Source organism: Aristolochia californica, unplaced genomic scaffold (assembly GCF_029961685.1).
Source record: "Aristolochia californica isolate CCGP_79_NKW_82.1479 unplaced genomic scaffold, dmAriCali1.0.hap1 SCAF_9, whole genome shotgun sequence".
Lineage (NCBI taxonomy): Eukaryota > Viridiplantae > Streptophyta > Magnoliopsida > Piperales > Aristolochiaceae > Aristolochia > Aristolochia californica.
The window spans coordinates 282,447-301,537 of record NW_027182290.1 but is presented as its reverse complement, the minus strand read 5'-3'; the positions used below and the strand labels follow the sequence as shown (position 1 = coordinate 301,537).

Sequence of the window (19,091 nt, the reverse complement as noted above, 5' to 3'; positions counted from 1 at the left end):
CTCAAATGGTTTTAACATTTGAGGACAAAAACAAAAATCCAAGTATCTATATAAACTTACTTTAACAATAATTAAATATACTTTGTCAAATACACTAAACTAATATAATTTCTCTTTAAGATCATTTAACAAATCTTAGATTATTACTTGTAGGCTATATTTTGAATCCATATATTCCGTTGAATTGTTTTGTGTATTTTCCCCTATTTGTAGAACCGATTTGAGATTTACCTCATCTTACATTTTCAAATTAAATCATTAAGTACTATTAAGATTTGTTGACTACATTGAGTTGGTACATAGGATTGAGAAGCATTTAAATTGGACTCGAGGGTAAACAACTTATCCTTGCAAATTGAGTCAAGCCTTTCAGTAGACAAGATGGTCCTCACCTAAATACTAAGAAAGGACCTTGGTGAATGTGGTTTGAATGCTTGTATATGTTAGTTTGATTGTGACACCAATTTTACAAATTGAGTGGTTGTAAATATTGTGTACACACCCAATACTAAGAAGAAGAAAAACTTTTTTTAAAAAGTGACTTCCAATGTACATATCTTATATATATGACATCAATCTCAATACTCAAAATCACGATTGAAATTAAGACAAACAGTACTTGAAACCCCACTAATCACCACGATTAATGAAGTCTACCATCCTCTTCATCATCTCTTTCGCCTTCTCGCACTCCGGATTGAAGAGATGAAACACGTGTCCCTCTCCCGTGGTCTCTAAAATCTCCACCGTCCCTTTGTACGTGCTAGATGCCAAACCATCGTGGTACTTCCGGCCCCACAGCGTCAGCGAGTCCTTCTCCGCGAGGCACACTAATACGCGCTTGCCGGCGAGCTTTGCCAACCTACTAGGCCCCGCAGCAAGTGGATTCGTCAGTAATACATCCCTCTCGGTCGAATTCGTACACACAAACTTCCAAAATATCTCCACCCATGCCCATAAGTTTGGATCCATATCAGTCGGCCCGTTTTGTTGGGGCCCCCAGAAGTAAGGATGAATTAGAACGCATCCGGCGACGTCGACGACCCCGGCCTTCAACGCCCCCTCCTCGCCGACGCGGAGAGCCAGGTCGTGGGTTAGGTTGCCCCCGGCGCTGTCACCGGCGATGAAGATCCTATTGAAGTCGCCATGATCGGTGAGCCACAGATCCGACCCGCCGCCCTCGGCGTGGGAGGCGACCCACTGGAAAGCAGCCCAGGAATCCTCGTACGCAGCGGGAAGAGGTGCTCTGGTGCAAGGCGGTAGTGAATGGAGACGGCGACGACGTTGGCGGCGGCAGCGAGGGAGCTAACGTAATCGTGGTAAGTGGGTGAGAAGGGCGTCTCGATGATGAAGCCCCCACCATGAAGGTACAATAGAACGGGAAGCTTTTTTGCCGGGTCAAGGAGCTTGGGCAGGAAGAGACGGGCGGAGACGTCAGGCGAGATGGTGACGTCTGTTGAAACCATTGGGCTAAAAAGTTCGAACCTTTTAGGAAAGCAACCCCACGGATCTTATGCAAGGACTGGCCCATCGATACAAACACAAATTCCAACACTCCCCCGCACGGGAAAACCCGTGGACAAATTCACCGGAAAAACCCGGGACAAACTCCTGGAAAAACCCATGACAAATTCACCAGAAATACCTGGGACAAAATTCGGTGGGAGCGGGACTCGAACTCGGGACCAACCTGCTCTGATACCATGTTAAAAAAACGCGGTATCACAGAAATAGCATCAGATTTAGTCTTCAGTAGATAAATCCAAGTAAATCGAGTACAATCATCAACAAGAGTTAAGAAAAAACGATGGCCAGTATAAGAGACAGTTTGATATGGTCCCCAAATATCACAGTGCACAAGATCAAAAGGAAATTTTGATAAATGATTATGAGATTCAAAAGATAGTCTACGTTGTTTAGCAAGAGGACAAATATAACAAGGATCTGCTTTGTGTAATCTAGTTACATCACAGTGCAATTGATCCTTCAAAAAATCAAGTCGCTTGAAAGAAATGTGTCCTAGCCTATTATGCCAAACATGAGCAGAAACATTGTTAACAAAAACATGAGAAGCAGAGGGCAAATGTTGAGCACGGAGGACATAGAGATCTTGAACTTTGTCACCCCTGCCAATCGTCCGCTGGGTGGGAAGATCCTGGATGACAAAACAATCAGGAAAGAAATTTACTGTAAGACCAGAAGCAATAACTAAAGCACTAACAAAGATTAAGTTGAATTTGAATTGAGGGACAAATAGTACATATTTAAGTATAAGGTGAGAATGTAATTTAATATCACCAGCAAAACGGACCAAAAAATGAGAATTATCTGGCAAAGTAACGGTAGTATGAGGAATAGCATGCAAGGAGGTAAAAACTTGAGCTTGTGAGCAAATATGTCGAGTAGCTCCGGAGTCGACAATCCAGAATGGGGTGGAAGAACTTAAAGAACATAAGGATACAGAAAAACAAGTACCTGCCAAGCAATCGGATGTAGAAGAGGCTGGAGTAGTGGTGACCGTTGCTGAGCTACTCAGTTGTGTAGAAAGCATGGATATGAGCTGCTGACATTGAGTGGGGTCCAGATTCTGAATAAAACTCCCAACAGAAGAAGAACCAGGGCGAGCATCAGCAAGGGAAACTTGATGAACAGCAGCAGGAGAATTTTGCTTGGTGTTGAATGTAGAGCCAGACGGATAGCCATGGAGCTTGAAGCAACGAGAGATGGTATAGCCAGTAGTCTTGCAGTGGGTACAGTAATACTTGTCCTTGTTTTGATTCCGAGGAGCACTGGAATTCTGAGTCCGGGAAGTATGATAAGGCGGAGGACGTGGAGCATTGTAACCTCTGTCGTTGTTGTGCCCAAATTTACTAACCTCTGTCTTATCAGATTTAACCGCAAACGCCATTGTGTCAGTGGAAGCATTCGAACCCGAGGCATGAGTAGTTCGTCGTTGTTGTTCCTCTTGGACAACCAGAGAAAAAACACGGTTAAGAGGGGGCATCGGATCCATGAAGAGCAACTGACCACGAACATGGGAGAAAGAGTCGTCAAGGCCCATTAAGAAGGACATGATATACTCCATATGGTGGTGATCATTAAGATTTATAACGCCACCGCAGGAGCATTTCCCACAAGAACAATGAGGGCGGTAGTTGCGCAGTTCTTCCCAAATGGTTTTCAATTTGGTAAAATAAGTACTAACTGAATCCTTGTCTTGACACAAGTTCATCAATTCCCGTTTGAGTTGAAAAATACGAGGGCCGTTCCGCTGTTGAAAACGATCCCTAAGATCGAGCTAAATTTCTCTGGCAGATGCAGCAAAGATAACACTCGCAGAGAGTTCCTTGGAGACGGAATTTAGGATCCAAGAGATGACCATATTGTTGTTCCCAGTCCAGGAGTTGAGTAGAATAGGATCAGCACTGGGAGGTTCAAGGATGGAGCCATCGACAAATCCGACTTTGTTCTTTACGGATAGGGCGATCAACATCGCACGGCTCCAACTGGTGTAATTTTCACCGGTAAGAAGTTGAGAGACAAGGACTTGCCCGGGGCTGTCCGAGTGGTGAATATAGTACGGATTCGATGATTCGTCAAAAACTGAACGAGCCGAACTGGTACGTAAACCAGAATCTGAAGATGAATAAGTCTCCATAGAGCACTGACCACCAATGCAACTTCAATTTTTTTTTTTTTTTTTTTTACCAGATCCGCTACCAAAGCTTTTCAAAAGAAATCAAATCCGCAGCTAGCTCGAAAAAAATCGAGCAGAAATAATCCACAGAAAACCCAAAGTGGCCACTGCCCTCAAGATTTCCAAGACTAACAGAGTCCTCTCGGCCAACCAAAGAAGCCAGAGAGATCCAAACCAGCTCGGCCAACCAGAGAAGGCCAGAAAAATAACCAGCGCACCCTCTCGGTGACGCTCTCAGCGTCGGTGACCCGCTCGGCGCCGGAAACTATACCTCGTCACGGAACCAAAGGCGACGCCCAAAATCGGCGCCCAAAAACCAGAAAACGAACGCAGGAGAGGAAATCCAACCTCTCGGCGACGGAATCCAGAGGAAAAGTAAATGGGAACGGAAGCTAACCTCTTTGCCGGGAATAACCACCGGAATCAAAACGCCGGAAATACCAGAAGAGTCTCCCAACAGAGTCCGGTCCGAACTGAGGGCGAAAACCCCTTTGTCGGAAATAATGGCAAAACCGCCGGAAAACGGTAGCCGAAAAAAAGAAATGAAGAGCCGTCGTCTGAATGAGAATCAGAAATTGCGGATCGTCCGCTCTGATACCATGTTGAAACCATTGGGCTAAAAGGTTCGAACCTTTTAGGAAAGCAACCCCACGGATCTTATGCAAGGACTGGCCCGTCGATACAAACACAAATTCCAACAACGTCCCTAGAAGAGACCCCGGATGGAGAATCGGCGGAAGCGGGAACGACGTCGTTGCCTCGGAGACGCTCTACGCGGCCGGACTTGTAGATTCGGATGAAATGTTGGAGCTCATGGGAGATCTGGGTGTCTTCTGCTCCATCCATGTTGAGTGATACAGGTAACGAGAAAAAACCGAAGAGAAGAAACGCAGAGACGATAACGGCAGACGGAAACAGATTTTTACTACAGAGGCTTTCTGATTCTTCTTCGCCACTCTCTTCCACTTTCTTTTCTGTCACTTTCTAATCGAGAGATCGACGGCCGGACCAGATTATTCGGTGACCTAACATAATATCTTTCTAGTATTTCAAACTTTTCGATTTTTCTTGAGGTCTTATCCGATAATAAAAGCTATTTAGTAAGAAATATGTGATTATCTCGATCAATGGCTCAGCTTTTTTGCATGTTTCTCACCGAACAGCTTTCATATTAGATCTACATTTAATTTATTTTTAGTTATTTATTAATTAAAAAATTAAAAATTATTTTTACTTTATGAATAGAATAGTTGAATAAAATTATCTAATAAAAAAATTAAATCTATTAGAGTAATTTTATATGATTAAATACCCTCTTTTTTATTTATATAAATTCATGATATTTAATACTATATTTGATTTCTAATTTAAGAGTGAGAATTTAGATATTACAAAACTAACAATTTGATTAAGTATTTGGATATTATAAAAGTAAGTGTTTTTTTAATCATTCTAATTTATATATTTAATTAAATAAATAACTTTAATTTAAAATTTAAAAGTATTTACTAATTTTTAAATTTTAATTTTTTAGTTAAATAAAACTATCTTATAAATTTAAATTTATTAAATTAATTTTATATAATAAAATATCCTCTTTTTTATTTATATAATATTTTAAAAATATTATATTTAATAACTATTTTAAAAGTGAAAATTTAGATATTATAAAAGTAAGAATTTGATTAAAAATTGGATACAAAAGTAAGGATTTGTTTAATCACTTTATTTATATATATATATAATTAAATAAATAATCTTAATTTATAAATTTTTAAAACAAGTTAAAATATATTTTAGTTTAGTTAAATAAAAATATCTTATAAAATTAAATCTATAAATATTTACAATAAAATACCCACTTATTTATTTATTTATATAAATTTAAGATATTATATTTAATTATTATTTTAAGAGTAAAAACTTAGATATTAAAAATTAACGATTTGATTAAGCATTTGGATATCATGACCAACTTGGATTGGTACACTTATTGGTTGGGCCCTCCTCCTTTCTTTTGGCCTTTCATCTATTAATAGAGCGACAGTAAGAAATGTACAAACCCACCAGACATTCGACCCCACGTCAACTGGTTAAAAGGATGCTCCAAGTTTCCTTTGGTTAACAACACGCCCCAACCAGGCTGAGGTTAAACGCATTTACCGCTGGAACAAGAAACCATATCACTGATTCCGCCATTAAAAGCCCTCCGCGCCACCCATGCCTTTCCTACTTCTAAACCCTTATTCGCAGATCGGTCCTACTCCTCTCCTCGGTCGCTCAGGATCCACCACCAGCGTCGACGGAAACGAGAATGTCATCTAATCTTTTCGAGGCCACGACCTGACCTGATTTCCGTGGCGCTGGTTGGGAAGACAGGAATGGAGGTGGAACGGATGAAGCAGCTGAATCTCCTCGGCCTGAGAACATTAACCTCCCGTGTGGCCCTCGTGGGTGGAAACCACACCGCTGCCAGGTTTTGTACTCGCTAGCGATTCATCTCCTCGTGTAGCCTCTCTCTCTCTTTCTCCCCCCCCCATCTTTTCCCTGCTTTCTTTAGGGCATCTGTTTAGGTGGTATTAGGATCTGTTTTTCTGCTTTCTCCATTAATAAGAGAGACAAGGATACAGAAGAGAATTTGGTTCAATGGCGGTTCTTTCGGCCTTTGCTCAGGCCAGTAATAAACACAAAACGCTTGTGGGCGGAATTGTTGACGCGTCTGATTCCGAGAATCAGCTCGTGATAAAGCTTCCCAATGCCCGAGTTTTGAGGGTTATTACCCGATCTGTCCTACTGGCCGTGATGATTTTGGCTTTCCCCTGGGTGGGATCAATTCTTGGATCGTTGTCCGATTCCAATTACGACAATGACGATTCTCGGTGGATCGACGATACCTCCTCCTTGCCGGAGCTTTTCCAGGACTTGAGGAACAATGGGCAACTGAAGCCTGGAGATAAGGCGCTTTTCATCGGTGGAGCACCGAGCGTTTTCGAATTGAGCGCAATAGGGCTGGAGATGGATCTGAATTTTGTCTCCCAGTTCGACGTGGAGCGACAACGCTCCGTCCCGGACGAGACATTGGACTTGACTTACTCCGTCGGATTCGGCGACAGTGACTTCATCATCCGGACGTTAAAAACCGGCGGCCTCGCGGTCATTCGTCTCGCTCACGACCCAACCAAAGCCTTCCGGGTCCCGCCCAATTTCAGCATCGTCTACGTCCGCCGTTTCGACGCCACAATCGTGGGTATAAAAAAGATAGCCTCGAGGCGGGTCAGCACAGTGACCCGATCCACAGCAGCCCGGCGGCTCTTCAACTTCGACCCAGCCTCCAAGAAGGAGGCTCTGAAGCAGCTGGAAGACGCGCTGCTAGAGCCGCCGCGCTCCTCCTCCTCCAAGGAATCAAAACTCCACCTTCGAAGGATCAAGTACCTGCCGGAGCTGACGGGAGTGTCCCTAGACGAGTACCCACGGCGGGTATTCATCGGCGTGGGGTCGAGCAGCGACGGGTGGTTCGAGCGCAACTACCCTGTAATGAACCGGGACTTCGAGAAGTACAAGGTGAAGACGGTGGCGGAAGGCGGGCCCCTGGGGATGTCGGAGTGGTTGCAGAGGAACGTCCGGGAGGAGGAGTATGTGGTGATGCAAGCGGAGGCGGAAGTGGTGGAGGAGATGGTGAAGAGCAAGGCGATATCGCTGGTGGACGAGCTGTTCCTGGAGTGCGAGCACCAGGGGCAGAAAGGCAAGAGGAAGACGAAGAGCAGGAGGGCATACTGGGAATGCTTGGCCCTGTATGGGAAGCTGAGGGATGAAGGGGTGGCTGTCCACCAATGGTGGGGATGATCTCCTTCTTTATCCTTGTTTCTATCCATTTGTGTGATTGATTTGTTTGAATCATCTCTTTCTGTATCCTTGTTTCCATCCATTTGAGTGAGTGATTTGTGAAGCCTTTTTTTTTTTTTCGTTTTGTTTGTAGTATTTGATGAACTGCACCTTGACCTCACTGCCTCCCAAGTGTTTTAGTGGCTTTCGAGTGTTTTTTTTTTTTTTTTTTTTTTTTTTATATTGGGGTTTCTATCCCTAGTGTTGTATAATTATCAAGTTTTCTTGATCTTTGCTCTTTTTATAATTTTATAATAATTTATTGAGTAACAATGTGCCTACCAATTTTTATATTAACACTTCTGTTTCCAAATTATTAGCACAATTTAAAACCTAATCCATTAAGTGAACCAGTCGTTTGAGTTCTTGATCATGTGATTTGCTGGTATTTTTAGTTGGTTTTTGTGTTCTTTGAACTGAAGTAATTGAAGGTTGGAGACAATCTCTTTTTTGTCTTTGCAAGTGGGTTGTTTGGATGAGCCCTGTGACTCATATTCCACGCTTTTGGACTTGAATCACATTGTTGTTGTCGCAAAGCCCACCTTCAGTCCCCGAACGGAGGCGGACTAACCGCTCCTTTTCTCTCATTCCATCAAGTTAGACAAAAAAATATTCATTATTAACACGTTTCGACATTCCGGGTCCGGTTAAAGAAGAATTTGACCGGAACCCGAACCGCCAAACTACAGCATCCATTTTCCAAAGCGCCTCCCCTCAAAAGAAAGAAAAACTCAACGTACAGAAAAATACAATACAATTATCGGACGATATCCTTTTCTTTTGTATCGCCGATACTAATTTTAAGCTAATACAAACGACAAAAGGGAGAAGAAAGAAGCAAGAGAGCCGAAGTATGTGACTCAGTTGCAGAGCTCACGGGCGATCCCCACTCGCGAGTTGGGTATATCGAACAGAAACCTCAGGTTCTGCTGCTGCAAATTAGCAATCACATTCACAACCGAGTTGACGTTGTTGGGCGCTGCCGCCATGGCCAGGCACGCCAAGGAGGTGGCGCTGCTGTGGATGAGCGTGTTTTCCATCGGCAGCGTCAGGTTCAACCCCTCGAAGTGGAGTGTCACCGTCGGAGCCGCCGGGTTCAACTCTGAGTCGAAACAGCTGTCGAAAGAACCGAGGGAGGAGATGCTCCCGTTCAACCCGCTCCTGTAGGTATCCCTCAGGGCTGCGTAAATCGCCGGCACGAACCTGGTGATCATTGTTCCGGAATCAAGGATGGTGCCGGCGCCGGTCGCCGGGTTGAAGGCGAACGAATCGGGTGGGACGATGACGTACTTCTTGTTCACGCTTATAGCCGTCAAGTTCACGTAGTAGAGAGATGGACGATGAGGGTTTTGGAGCAGAGGTGTGGTCCGGATCCCCTTGGGCTGACCGACCGGGCCGATTTTCAGCGAACCGGAGAAGTAGTACGATTTAAAGCTGGGTAAGCAGTAAGAGAAAGTGGACTTGTACAGCGAAGCGGTTTGGGAAATTAAAGACATTGACCCACGACCGAGACCCAACAACCCTTGAGGCGGAATCGACCCGCCGGAGATTGAGTCTATGCAACCGAAGGGAAACTTGGGTACAACGTCACGGCCAAGAGAGAGCGAATCCAGAACCAGGTTCGCGAAGAAGGAGGAATCTCCGCCGTAGGATTGGTTAAAAAGGCAGGGCCCATCGACCGTCGTGCAAGCCTGACCGCGGACTTGGGCACACTCGGAGACGCTGCAGTCCAAGCCCAGGAAGGTGGTGGACAGCTGCGGGGAAAAGACGGTTTTGGAGCAACCGGTGCAGGCGGTGCAAGGAACGAAGGCGGTGTCGCTGCTGGTGTCCATAACCATGTACATTTGCTGACCCGGAGTACCAACTTTGACCCGAACCACGTAATTACCCGTCTGGATGATCTGCTGCCCTGATCCGATCGAGACGTAGACTTTTTCAGTGAGGAGATAAGCCAACCGAGCCGGGTCTCTTTTGGCCATGGAGATGACGGTGTCCATAACCGGGGCCGGGGAGGGAGGAGCGAAGGGAGAGCATTTACTGTAGATGTGTAAGATGGATAAATCCGAGGCGTCGGATGGGCAAGGATCGAAGGCATTCGAGGTGGCGAAGATGAAGAGGAAGAGGAAGAGGAAGAGGAAGAGAATTGGAGTGGCGAACGCCATTGCCGTGGCCCCGTGATTTCTCTGACGAATTGCTCAATCAATCTCCCCTGCGTTATATACGCGAAGGGAGAAGAATGAAGTTACGAAAATAGCCCCTCGTAGAATTCACTCCCAAAAATGACGAACGTGGCGGTAACTCAATTAAAATTCTGGGATATGTTTGTCATTTGGTGGGTTATGTGTGCAGTGCATTTCCCCTCCTTTTAAGTTGGATAGAGACGTGAGGTGGACCCCGCCGGGCCTATCACATATCTGCATGGTTTAGAGTTTAGACTTTAAGATTGATTCGAGTCGGGGAAAATTCACGTGACTCTCAAGTGGGCCCTCCTCAGGTGCGACAAATCACCGTCGACTGCACATTTTAATAATTTGTTTTACTAGATAGAAATTAAAAAATATAATACATGAGGGGCAATGTCGTAAATAAAATAACAAAAAGTGGGCCCTCTTCTACTGGAACCTACATCTCCGTGTATTATTGGGGGCGTCAGGAACAAATCTGATTGGAGGGGCATACCTGTCTCGGGTTCATATGAAGAATATAAAAGTAAAGAAGCCAAGATTTTCCCAAATCCCCAAACTCATGCCGCGGATAGAGGCCGGGAAGTGGGAATGTTGCTCCATTTTCTTTATCCAACAAGTTGGTGAAAAGTCATCCTTGCCCTAATTACATGTGTACCATTATTATCTTATATTTTAATATGATATGATGATTTAATCAATTTCAGCGTTTTTGTCCATACAATCTATTTGCCCGGGGGAGGGGGGTTTGCCCTGCTTCACTGGAGTACTTTGTCCGTAGCACGCTTCCAGCAATCCAAATTCGAAAGACTGTCGGTCACGGGGAAGGTAAACACCCGTTCTTTGGATTTTCTCTCTTCTGATCGCCAGCCCACACCCGGTCCCTCCCAACTTAAATTCCGAAAATGCCCTTACCCCCCCAATTGGTCCATTTAATTTTTTCGCTACGCGAACCAGTTGAAATTTCAGAAGCTCAATCTGCTGGAGTTGGATGATAAGTCTCTGCAGAATATCTTCTTCTCTCGTTTTGGATAGGATCCTCAGACAAAATGGGTTCACGGGCTGGACTGAAAATTATTTGGTGGGAATCTCTTTTTGACGTCACGAGGAAAGTTCACAGTATCGGCCATTCAAGTTTCAGCTCTCTGTTTGGTAGTGAGATTTCGATCTTTATTTGCAGGGAGAAGATACTTCTGCGCTGCATGGATCTTTAATTGACTGAAACAACTTCAGACACTTAATGGCCACTATTTCGGAAGAATCCGAGTGGGAAACATAGAAGAGATGTGGATAAGAAAAGTTTTTTCAAAGAAGTCAGAACTACAGAAATCGTATCGTTTGCAGTTCAGTGATCTGTGTAATTTTCCTGGAAGGTTTCTGAAATTTTGGCCCGGATGAAACACCCCCGAGTTCGTTGCATGTGACAGGTCACACAGACACGGGTTTAGTCTCCATTAAGGTCGGAAGGCAGGTCGTGAAGAGATGCCGGCCGTAAAAAGCAAACGGATCTTCTGGTTTCCTCCTGAGAAGACAGAGGAACCCTCCATGTGAGTATTCAGAGTCATCACTCTCAATAAATGATTGGACTATTTCAGTAGGATCCCTAATCTTGCTGCAAAGAGCAACAGAATCGCATCCACTTTTACAACTGTGCAATTGAATTCTAATAAGGGAGAGATGTGGTACCAAAATTTCGAATCCTGCAACGTTCAAATGTACTCAATAGCACCGAGTGTTCTTTCCTATCATCTACTAGGCAATTTGATCATTACCATAGTTCCCAAGTTCAGAAATTAATCTATTTGGAGATAATCAAACAATAAGTTTACTATTCCATTTGGCAAAAATGATGACAAATGGAATAAACAACAAGAACCAACACCTCTTCAAACAATTTCAGAGCTACAGCCTGAAGCAAGTAAACCATCACTCTATTGACTACTAACTTACACAGACCCTGAAAATTTACACGGGATCGTTCACGGGCAATGAACGATAAATACTTGAGCAACAAATTGGACCAACAAACAAGACCAAGTTGTCCATCAAAGAAAACAAGGAACAGCTCAACCCCTTCAAAACTGTCTTGGAATCTTTATTCACAGAAGATTAGAGTTTTTATTTTGTCATATTAAATTTAACAAATGGAAGGAAATTTTCACATTCTCACTCCACACCAATACGTTAACATCTGCTACTAAAGAAACATTGTTGTCTGAGCATACCACTCTTGAAGAGGAATCAATGTGTCAAAAGTATATGACAACCATGACGAACAGAGGAACATTGACGGACAAGATACATCAGACAGCCTCCTTAACCACCATCACTGGGCATTGAACATGATTGATGCAATAGTTGCTAACACTACCCAAAAACATCCTGTGATCACACACAAAATCCATATTTTTGTAATATCATATAAATAAGATATAAAGTTTCTGAGAAACGAAACAAGTCTACAGATACAGGTGCCAACGCTCTATTTCCAGATAAAAAATCCCCCTCAATTGTCATGCAGTTTCCATTTCCAACCTCCTGAAAATGTTAGTATCTTGGAGAAGATCATACGCTTTCTCAGAAATCAACCAAGCATTTTCATGATTAAATGCATTGCCTATGACTTGGAATGGCAACAGGGCAAGTCAAATTGGGCAACCAGCTCACCCCATCCCCGATCCTGCAGAGCTAGGATAAGGTCCGGTAGTGAGTCCCCTCTCTTCCTTTTTCTCTGTTTGTAAGAGAGAGGAGGGGGGATCCACTTCCTCTCCTTCTCCTTGTGCAGAGAGAGGGAGAAAGCCCCTCACCTTTCAGCACAAAGCCTGTACAAATAGTCAGAGGCCCCCTCACAGGGATGGGGCAACGAAGGAGATGGGGACCATTGTCGTGGAGTGGGAACAGGATTGCGAGGCAGGACAGGGTTATTCTAACCCACTCTGCTGTCGTCAATGATGGAGACACAACCTTTAGATAAGCAAGAAATCTGCATCAAATTGTATCTTTACTTCTTTAGTTGGTTCTGCAATAGTTAATTTGTTCAAGACTATAGGTCAAAACGCCAAACATAAGTAGATTGAATTTCACAATACAGGTTATGCAGCTCTCCTAATGGAAAGCACCAAGTACTTGAAAGAAAGGTCAAAACTAAGTAGTTCGAGAATGAGATAAGTGATTTACTAGCAGCTTATTTATTATCAGACATTTACCATATTATACATGTCTCATTCTCCTTCCCACATTTTTTTAAGAAAATCTTTAACATCTAGTCATTGGAAAATATTAGTGCCAGTTCCCATATAGATCTGGTATAGATGTCCCACTGCTTCCACATACCCTTCAAAACTGAAAATATAACTGGATAATATCTTTCTATTATATTTTCCACATTGTATGTTATCTACATCTTCAGAGAACTTCACGTAGTGATTAAATCAACCAGCCAATCAACAGAACAATAAACATGACCAACTCTTTCTGAGTTAACATAGTTAGTTGGTTAATCCATCTCAGGCATGGGTAAGCCTCAAGTATTTTATTTTGTTGTGATCTAAACCACAAACTTGTCAGACTCCAAGCACAAAATGTTAATAAAGGATTTCAGGATGTCCATGGCTACTTTCACATTTAATATATGCTCCAGTAACTTCATAATTGACTACTAAGATAGATCCCTAATTTAAAAAATAAAAACTCAAACTTCTTTGTCCGGTATTCTCCTACAGTCAGAAGCATTTATTGTGCTCAGATACAATGAACTACTTGTTTTTTTGTTTTTTTTTTGCTTTTTTGGGAAAAGTTTGTTAAATCAATGAACACCAGTGACACTTGAATACAACATCTCCCATGAAAGGACAACCAGATGCAACCAGTGAACAAAGCTAAACATGCTGCAACCTCTTTCACCAATCTATCATGTTTAGCCTTCACTTCCCACTACCTAGACCTACCATCATCCTCCCAGGTTTCAGGTACATAGCAGAACCCTGAAGCAGCACTAGATTAGAGAAAGTGTGACAAAGGAAGTTCACAAAGCATGTCTAAGTATATATATTTGACGAAAACAGATCTCATCAAGCTCAGCAAAAACAGACCCCATCAATCTCAGTGAAACTACATTGTAAACAAACTATCGCATAGTTCTTGAAAACAAGGAAAAGTTGTTCAACACTAGCACAATCTACTTGCAGTACTACTGCTACTTTGAATTTCACCTGTGAAAATTCAGAATTAATATACTAGCTGGACAGAGTCAGAATCCCCAAAGTACAGGCATAAGATGGAGCTATGTGCTGTCTAACAGTATATTCAATAAGAAAATATACTGATGATCATCCAAATTCCTAACTAGAAGTATAAGTTGATTAACTGTTTAACCTATCCCAACTTTAGTCCTTGGCAGACAAACAGACTACCAAATTATCAGAGGAGTGGCATGGTTGGGGTCTATCAAACTAGATAGAGAAGTAAGACCCTTGCTACAGAGTTGGGCAATGCAGATAAAAGAAATATGTTATATATATAGGGCCAACATCAACAGAAGGAACGAAAGGGGATCCCAGTTACCAGTATCCAGAACTCAGACTTCAGAACATATACCGAGAACATTTTAAGAGGGATGAATCAGCAAAACTGAGAATATTTGAGCAAGTAAAGGGTTCATACACCTCAATATCTGGACTTTGCCAATTCAAACTAAGTCCACAGAATTCATATCAATGAAAATCAGCCATAGGCACTACTCTACCCTCAGTCTAATTAGGTGTTATAGTCTGCAACAATCAGCATCAACAAGTTGGTGCGTCTATGCCACAAGGCTAGTTGGCTTGTGGAAAACAATTCCATGATACCTAGTCTGCTGGCCTCCAGTCACATAGATTACTCAACATAGCAGAAGTTTGGTATTAACAAAGCCAATAAATTTGCTCCAATACGATCAACTAGCACTACCCACCATAGAAATACTCCACTCTTCAAAAAGCATCCTATGTAAAATCAGAGGAAGGTCGATCGATCTCAAGGAGATACTTGAAATCCTAATGTTGGGCTACTCGAGCAGCTATTTTATTACTTCGATAACATATTCAACGTGACAAAGGTCCAGGGACATTCCTAACGTTAACAAAAGTAAGTATAAGCAGCAGCAGTTCAATTATAAACCCCCAGAAAGAAGGGTGGCAATTAGTAAGAATCGAACGATTTCCACTGATAATCTCATGATTTAAAATTTTATGCTAAATCAAGCAATTGAGCAAGGGCATTACGTAACAGACAATCAGAACCGCTAAATCACCTTTTGATTGCTCCAACATTGCGACAGCCCATCACTAGAAGATCCGCCTGCAACTTGTCTGTTACATCACAAATCACCTCCTTTGGATCGCCGACCACCACACGAGTTTTCACAGGCACCTGAACATTCAACCAACCCATAAGCCTGCATTTCTGGTAAAAACACCAAAACATGAACTAAGATATTTAAAATAAAATTACGTTCTTCTCAGCACAAATCTCCAGAGCATGGTCCATGATCGCCTCTGTGATGCGCTTCTGGTGCGCCTCGATTGCCGCGGTAAAAGCAGGCACCTCCACATTACCTGCATCCATTTGCTCGAGTAAATAAATGAAAACATAACCAACAAAATCCAAGCCCTAAATAGGGGAGAAGCCGAAAAGCGAAGAAAATCCTAACAGATGTCGAATTCTTACTAGGCCCACCGAAGGGGATCGCGGCGGGGCTGAGGCCAGCAGCGATGGTCGGCGGAGGCTGAGCGTGAAGAATCAGGAAATTGCCGTTTTCAGAATTCACGACCTGGGAACGGAGATTCAGGTTCTGCAAGGCCCAACGGAGGGCGTTCATGCTCTCCTCGCTGCCATCGACGGCCACCACAACGCACCTGAGCTTTCCAACCATTGTGCTGCGTGGAGAAACGGGAGAGAAGACGGAATTGCGGAGATCGTCGGTGAATCGATGCGATGAGACTACTTCCGTCAACGGATTCAGTGAAACGCGGCAGCCTGCCCAGAGGCGAAGAGCCAGAAGCTGGGAAAGAGCGAGTGCAACAGCCTGAGAGCCGACTGGAGCCGCGCATTACAAGCTGCCCGGAGCACCTGAGAAGTTTGACCAGCGCCAACGTTTAAGCTAAAACTATTAAAAATGAAGCGATCCCTGACCGTTAGTTATGTAAATTGAAAAAAATATATGTTAACATAGCAGAAAGAAATCAAGAAATTCAATACTAACCTTCAGCAATAACAATAAATCCAAAAAGATCTTCTTCATGTCAAATTATTGAGCATCTCTCTCAATCTCCAAGCATCTTCTCTAGTTCCTAGAGCGTCTTCTAAATCATGAGTAACAGATAATAATGGTTGTAGTAACAGATAATAAGGGAAGACAAGTTAATGCACTAAATACACTAAAAAGTCATTATAAAAGGAAAAAAAAAAAACTATGGTGTTATCAAAAGGCAAGAAAATGTTAATGTCATGAGATTAAAGCATCAACGACATGCATTAAAATGGCTTGGTCAAGCATTAAAATGTAACTCATCATAATTAGGGGCGGTATCGAGTCAGCCAAACTCGAATTTGCAAATGTTTGAGTTTGGCTTGATCTGAATACCTTGAACTTGAGCTCCAGTCCAAAATTTTAACTGAGTTTTAGCTCCAACCCACATTTAAAACTTAAAAAATAAAAATAATTATAAAATTAAATAAAAATAATATTATGATGATTTTGGTACCATTAAACTGTAAGGTATCATAGAGGAATCCAAGATTGTACAATGTAGCATACTAATGTATAATAACTAGCTTAATAAACCTAAAATAAAGAGAAAACACACCTATCAATAGTGTTTATTCCATTGGCAAACAACAATATTAGATATTGAGGGACCCAAAAGGGTTGAACGATCCGTTTATCTTTGAGGTTTGAGGTAAATAAGAGCAACTATCAACCAACTAAAAAGGGAATTGACGAGTCTAATTAGAGTGAAAGGTATTTTCGTTAAAAAAATGCAAACAAGTCGGCTCATGATCTAGCATAAATTTTTGGCTTTTTATACTTAACAAACATTATTTCAAGTTTGAACTCGAACTGAGTTCAAGCAAAAACTAAAATTGAGCGGAGTTTTTTTCAAACCGAACTCAAATGGTTGGCAAGTCAGTTTGGCTTGGTGTTACCCTTAATCATAATTGTAAAGGCTCTATCATACAAAATAAAAAGGATTAAATGTAAAGAAGGGGTTATGGGGTCTTAATCTTTTTTCTTCTTGCTACTTTATAAAAAGTAACTCATCATAATTATAAAAGGCCTCATATGGAAAATAGCATTTAAGTAGCATTTTCTCTCTACCTATTAGTGAAGCTACCTAAATTAGCATTGAAGTAGTCATCTCAATTTAATAGCATTTTCAATTCAAGAATAGATTTTTTGTAAAAGTAACAAAAGAAAAAATCCCACTATATTCTGAAAATAAAAAAAAATAAAAAAAGAAGAAGCTAAACCCCTTCATGTATACTCTTGCATGCTAACATGCGAGAAAATAAGGGATTTGAGTTACATTTTCCACTTTGTGCATGATGAAATTTTGTGTTTGGTAGATGTGGTTAGAATCATTCTTGCAAATGAACCCAATAAAATGTCTAGCTCAAATAAGCAAGACAACATCATAAATGGAAAAAAAATAGGGCAAGGGGTGCTTAGCTCACTCCAATTTGTTTCATTACACAAATCTCATAGCCCTCTTCTTGTCTTGCTTGTAGAATGAAAAGGGGAAGAAACATGAGCCTAAATTTTCTCTCTTCTCTAGGATCTTCTGATTTTAAAGTTTCAATTGAATATGGTTCAACCCAGTTGGTTCTAATTTATAAAAACTTGAGAAAATCACAAGTAAACTAGAGAGAGAGAGAGAGATGCATCTTGTAAAAATCACCTTATTTACAAGCTTAATTTCCTGTTGATTTCACTATATTCATGATTTTTTATTATTTTTTATTTAAATTTTAAAAGAAAGGTTAAATTTAATATCAACCATGAATACACAAGAAATGAAAGAAAGAAAAAAAAGGAACAACTAGAAAATTATAGCTATTAAAATTACATTTATGGGAAATAAATATCTTTCTATATCCCAATGTGTAAGGCATCATAAAGAGTGAAAAAAGAGTGATAGGTTAAATTGAAAAACTTGGGTTTCTTAGAAAGCACAAACTCCTCCATCAATGTGGTCTTTGGATACCACTTTTTGGCCATTCTTATCATCTTCACTTAAATTGGCATTAAAGTTCACATGGTGTTTAGTTGTATTTGGAGGCAAATTTTAGGTGAAAACTATCAAGCTTGAGTCAAGCCCAAACCCGGTCCTCTTTGGAAAATGCTTCGCTGAGTTAGGTGTGGATGTGCATCGGATCCCAATATCGGCAAGTACAGACCCTAACCGGTACTCTTTGCTTAATAATTACTTCTTGTACCGCCACCCTTAAAAGCTTTGCTCTTTCCATGTAACGAGTCGGATTGACTCGACCCAGTCCGATGATCCGATCCGTGACATTTTGGCCTAAATGATCCCGTGAGTCGGATTTTCTTGTCCGGAGTCTCATACCCGCCAAATTAAGGTACAAGCAGGTGTCGTTTCATTCCTGACTTGTCACTCGTCCCGCCCAGAAACGGTTAAAAAAAAAAAACTGGTTAACGAGGAACCCGGGTTAGAAAGTTACTGAAGACTGAAGAAATCGTTGGGCTCATTAATTTGACGACCAGGGACTTGAGCCGGAGAGAGTACGACTTCGACATGACTAAAACACACCGCCATTTGTGGCGCCGGGAAATTGTCCAACGGACAGATAACGTAAAAGCCTGGCCGGGTTCAGGCACGGTCTGTCGCCGAGTTGTACCGGCTCAGCCGGTCACCCCTGTGAATATTAAATAATAAAGCATATATCATAACTAGCTGTTTCCCTTGATTCGGATCCGGACAAACGTTCTTTTTTTTTTTTTTTCTCTCACCAAATGCTTCCTATTATTTGTCCTTTGCGTTCGTACATTGTGGGCCCGGTCTGAAAGCGACTCGCACGGCAGTAAGGAAGCTGGTTCGGAAGGTTGACTCGGGTCGTCAGGTCTACCTTGAGCTCATCTTCTCCGTCCAGCAGTCAGCCGACAGGCGACACCCAATAATCTATTAATTTCATGGACCTAGACCGGGTCCGCCGGTCCAGATAATCACTAAAAATTACGACGGCCCAACGTAGAAGGATGGGACCCACAAAAGCCAACGGGTCAATATGCTGCATGTGGCACCACGTCATTGTACGTGGTCCAGGGAATC

The 19,091-nt window shown here is 42.1% G+C and overlaps 3 protein-coding genes and 1 pseudogene across 6 annotated transcripts; 1 reads left to right on the top strand and 3 right to left on the bottom strand.

Annotated features, from left to right (window-relative positions):
• Window positions 1-630: 630 nt before the first annotated feature.
• On the bottom strand, window positions 631-4,543 carry LOC137940089 (probable carboxylesterase 12; annotated as a pseudogene).
• A 1,293-nt stretch (window positions 4,544-5,836) lies between these two features.
• LOC137942224 (uncharacterized) lies at window positions 5,837-7,808 on the top strand. The gene has a single exon (XM_068787928.1). It carries the CDS (start codon window positions 6,344-6,346, stop codon window positions 7,538-7,540), a length of 1,197 nt encoding a protein of 398 aa, XP_068644029.1. The 5' UTR covers window positions 5,837-6,343; the 3' UTR covers window positions 7,541-7,808.
• A 368-nt stretch (window positions 7,809-8,176) lies between these two features.
• LOC137942223 (aspartyl protease AED3) lies at window positions 8,177-9,754 on the bottom strand. Its single transcript, XM_068787926.1, has one exon. It carries the CDS (start codon window positions 9,739-9,741, stop codon window positions 8,440-8,442), a length of 1,302 nt encoding a protein of 433 aa, XP_068644027.1. The 5' UTR covers window positions 9,742-9,754; the 3' UTR covers window positions 8,177-8,439.
• A 1,177-nt stretch (window positions 9,755-10,931) lies between these two features.
• Window positions 10,932-16,132, bottom strand: LOC137941779 (universal stress protein PHOS34-like). 4 transcript variants are annotated; one of them, XM_068787356.1, is made up of 5 exons: window positions 16,004-16,132; window positions 15,469-15,907; window positions 15,253-15,356; window positions 15,053-15,171; window positions 10,932-11,284 (listed from the first exon to the last, which is right to left on the bottom strand). In XM_068787356.1, the coding sequence occupies exons 2-5, from the start codon at window positions 15,671-15,673 to the stop codon at window positions 11,191-11,193; spliced, it is 522 nt and encodes a 173-aa protein (XP_068643457.1). In that variant the 5' UTR covers window positions 15,674-15,907; window positions 16,004-16,132; the 3' UTR covers window positions 10,932-11,190. The 4 variants fall into 4 exon arrangements, with proteins under 4 accessions (XP_068643457.1, XP_068643458.1, XP_068643459.1 ...); XM_068787357.1 differs by having other exon boundaries at window positions 15,469-15,870; XM_068787358.1 differs by lacking the exon at window positions 10,932-11,284 and adding an exon at window positions 11,637-12,144 and having other exon boundaries at window positions 16,004-16,125.
• Between the last annotated feature and the right edge of the window lie 2,959 nt (window positions 16,133-19,091).

Bases quoted from the DNA above. Each gene is read 5' to 3' on its own strand.
- LOC137941779 (XM_068787356.1), bottom strand. From the start codon at position 15,673: ATGGTTGGAAAGCTCAGGTGCGTTGTGGTGGCCGTCGATGGCAGCGAG. The intron at 15,357-15,468 runs GTAAGAATTCGA...AAATGGATGCAG, and splicing joins GATCCCCTTCGGTGGGCCTA to GTAATGTGGAGGTGCCTGCT. The intron at 11,285-15,052 runs GTGATTTAGCGG...CTGTCTTCTCAG, and splicing joins AATGTTGGAGCAATCAAAAG to GAGGAAACCAGAAGATCCGT.
- LOC137942224 (XM_068787928.1), top strand. From the start codon at position 6,344: ATGGCGGTTCTTTCGGCCTTTGCTCAGGCCAGTAATAAACACAAAACG.
- LOC137942223 (XM_068787926.1), bottom strand. From the start codon at position 9,741: ATGGCGTTCGCCACTCCAATTCTCTTCCTCTTCCTCTTCCTCTTCCTC.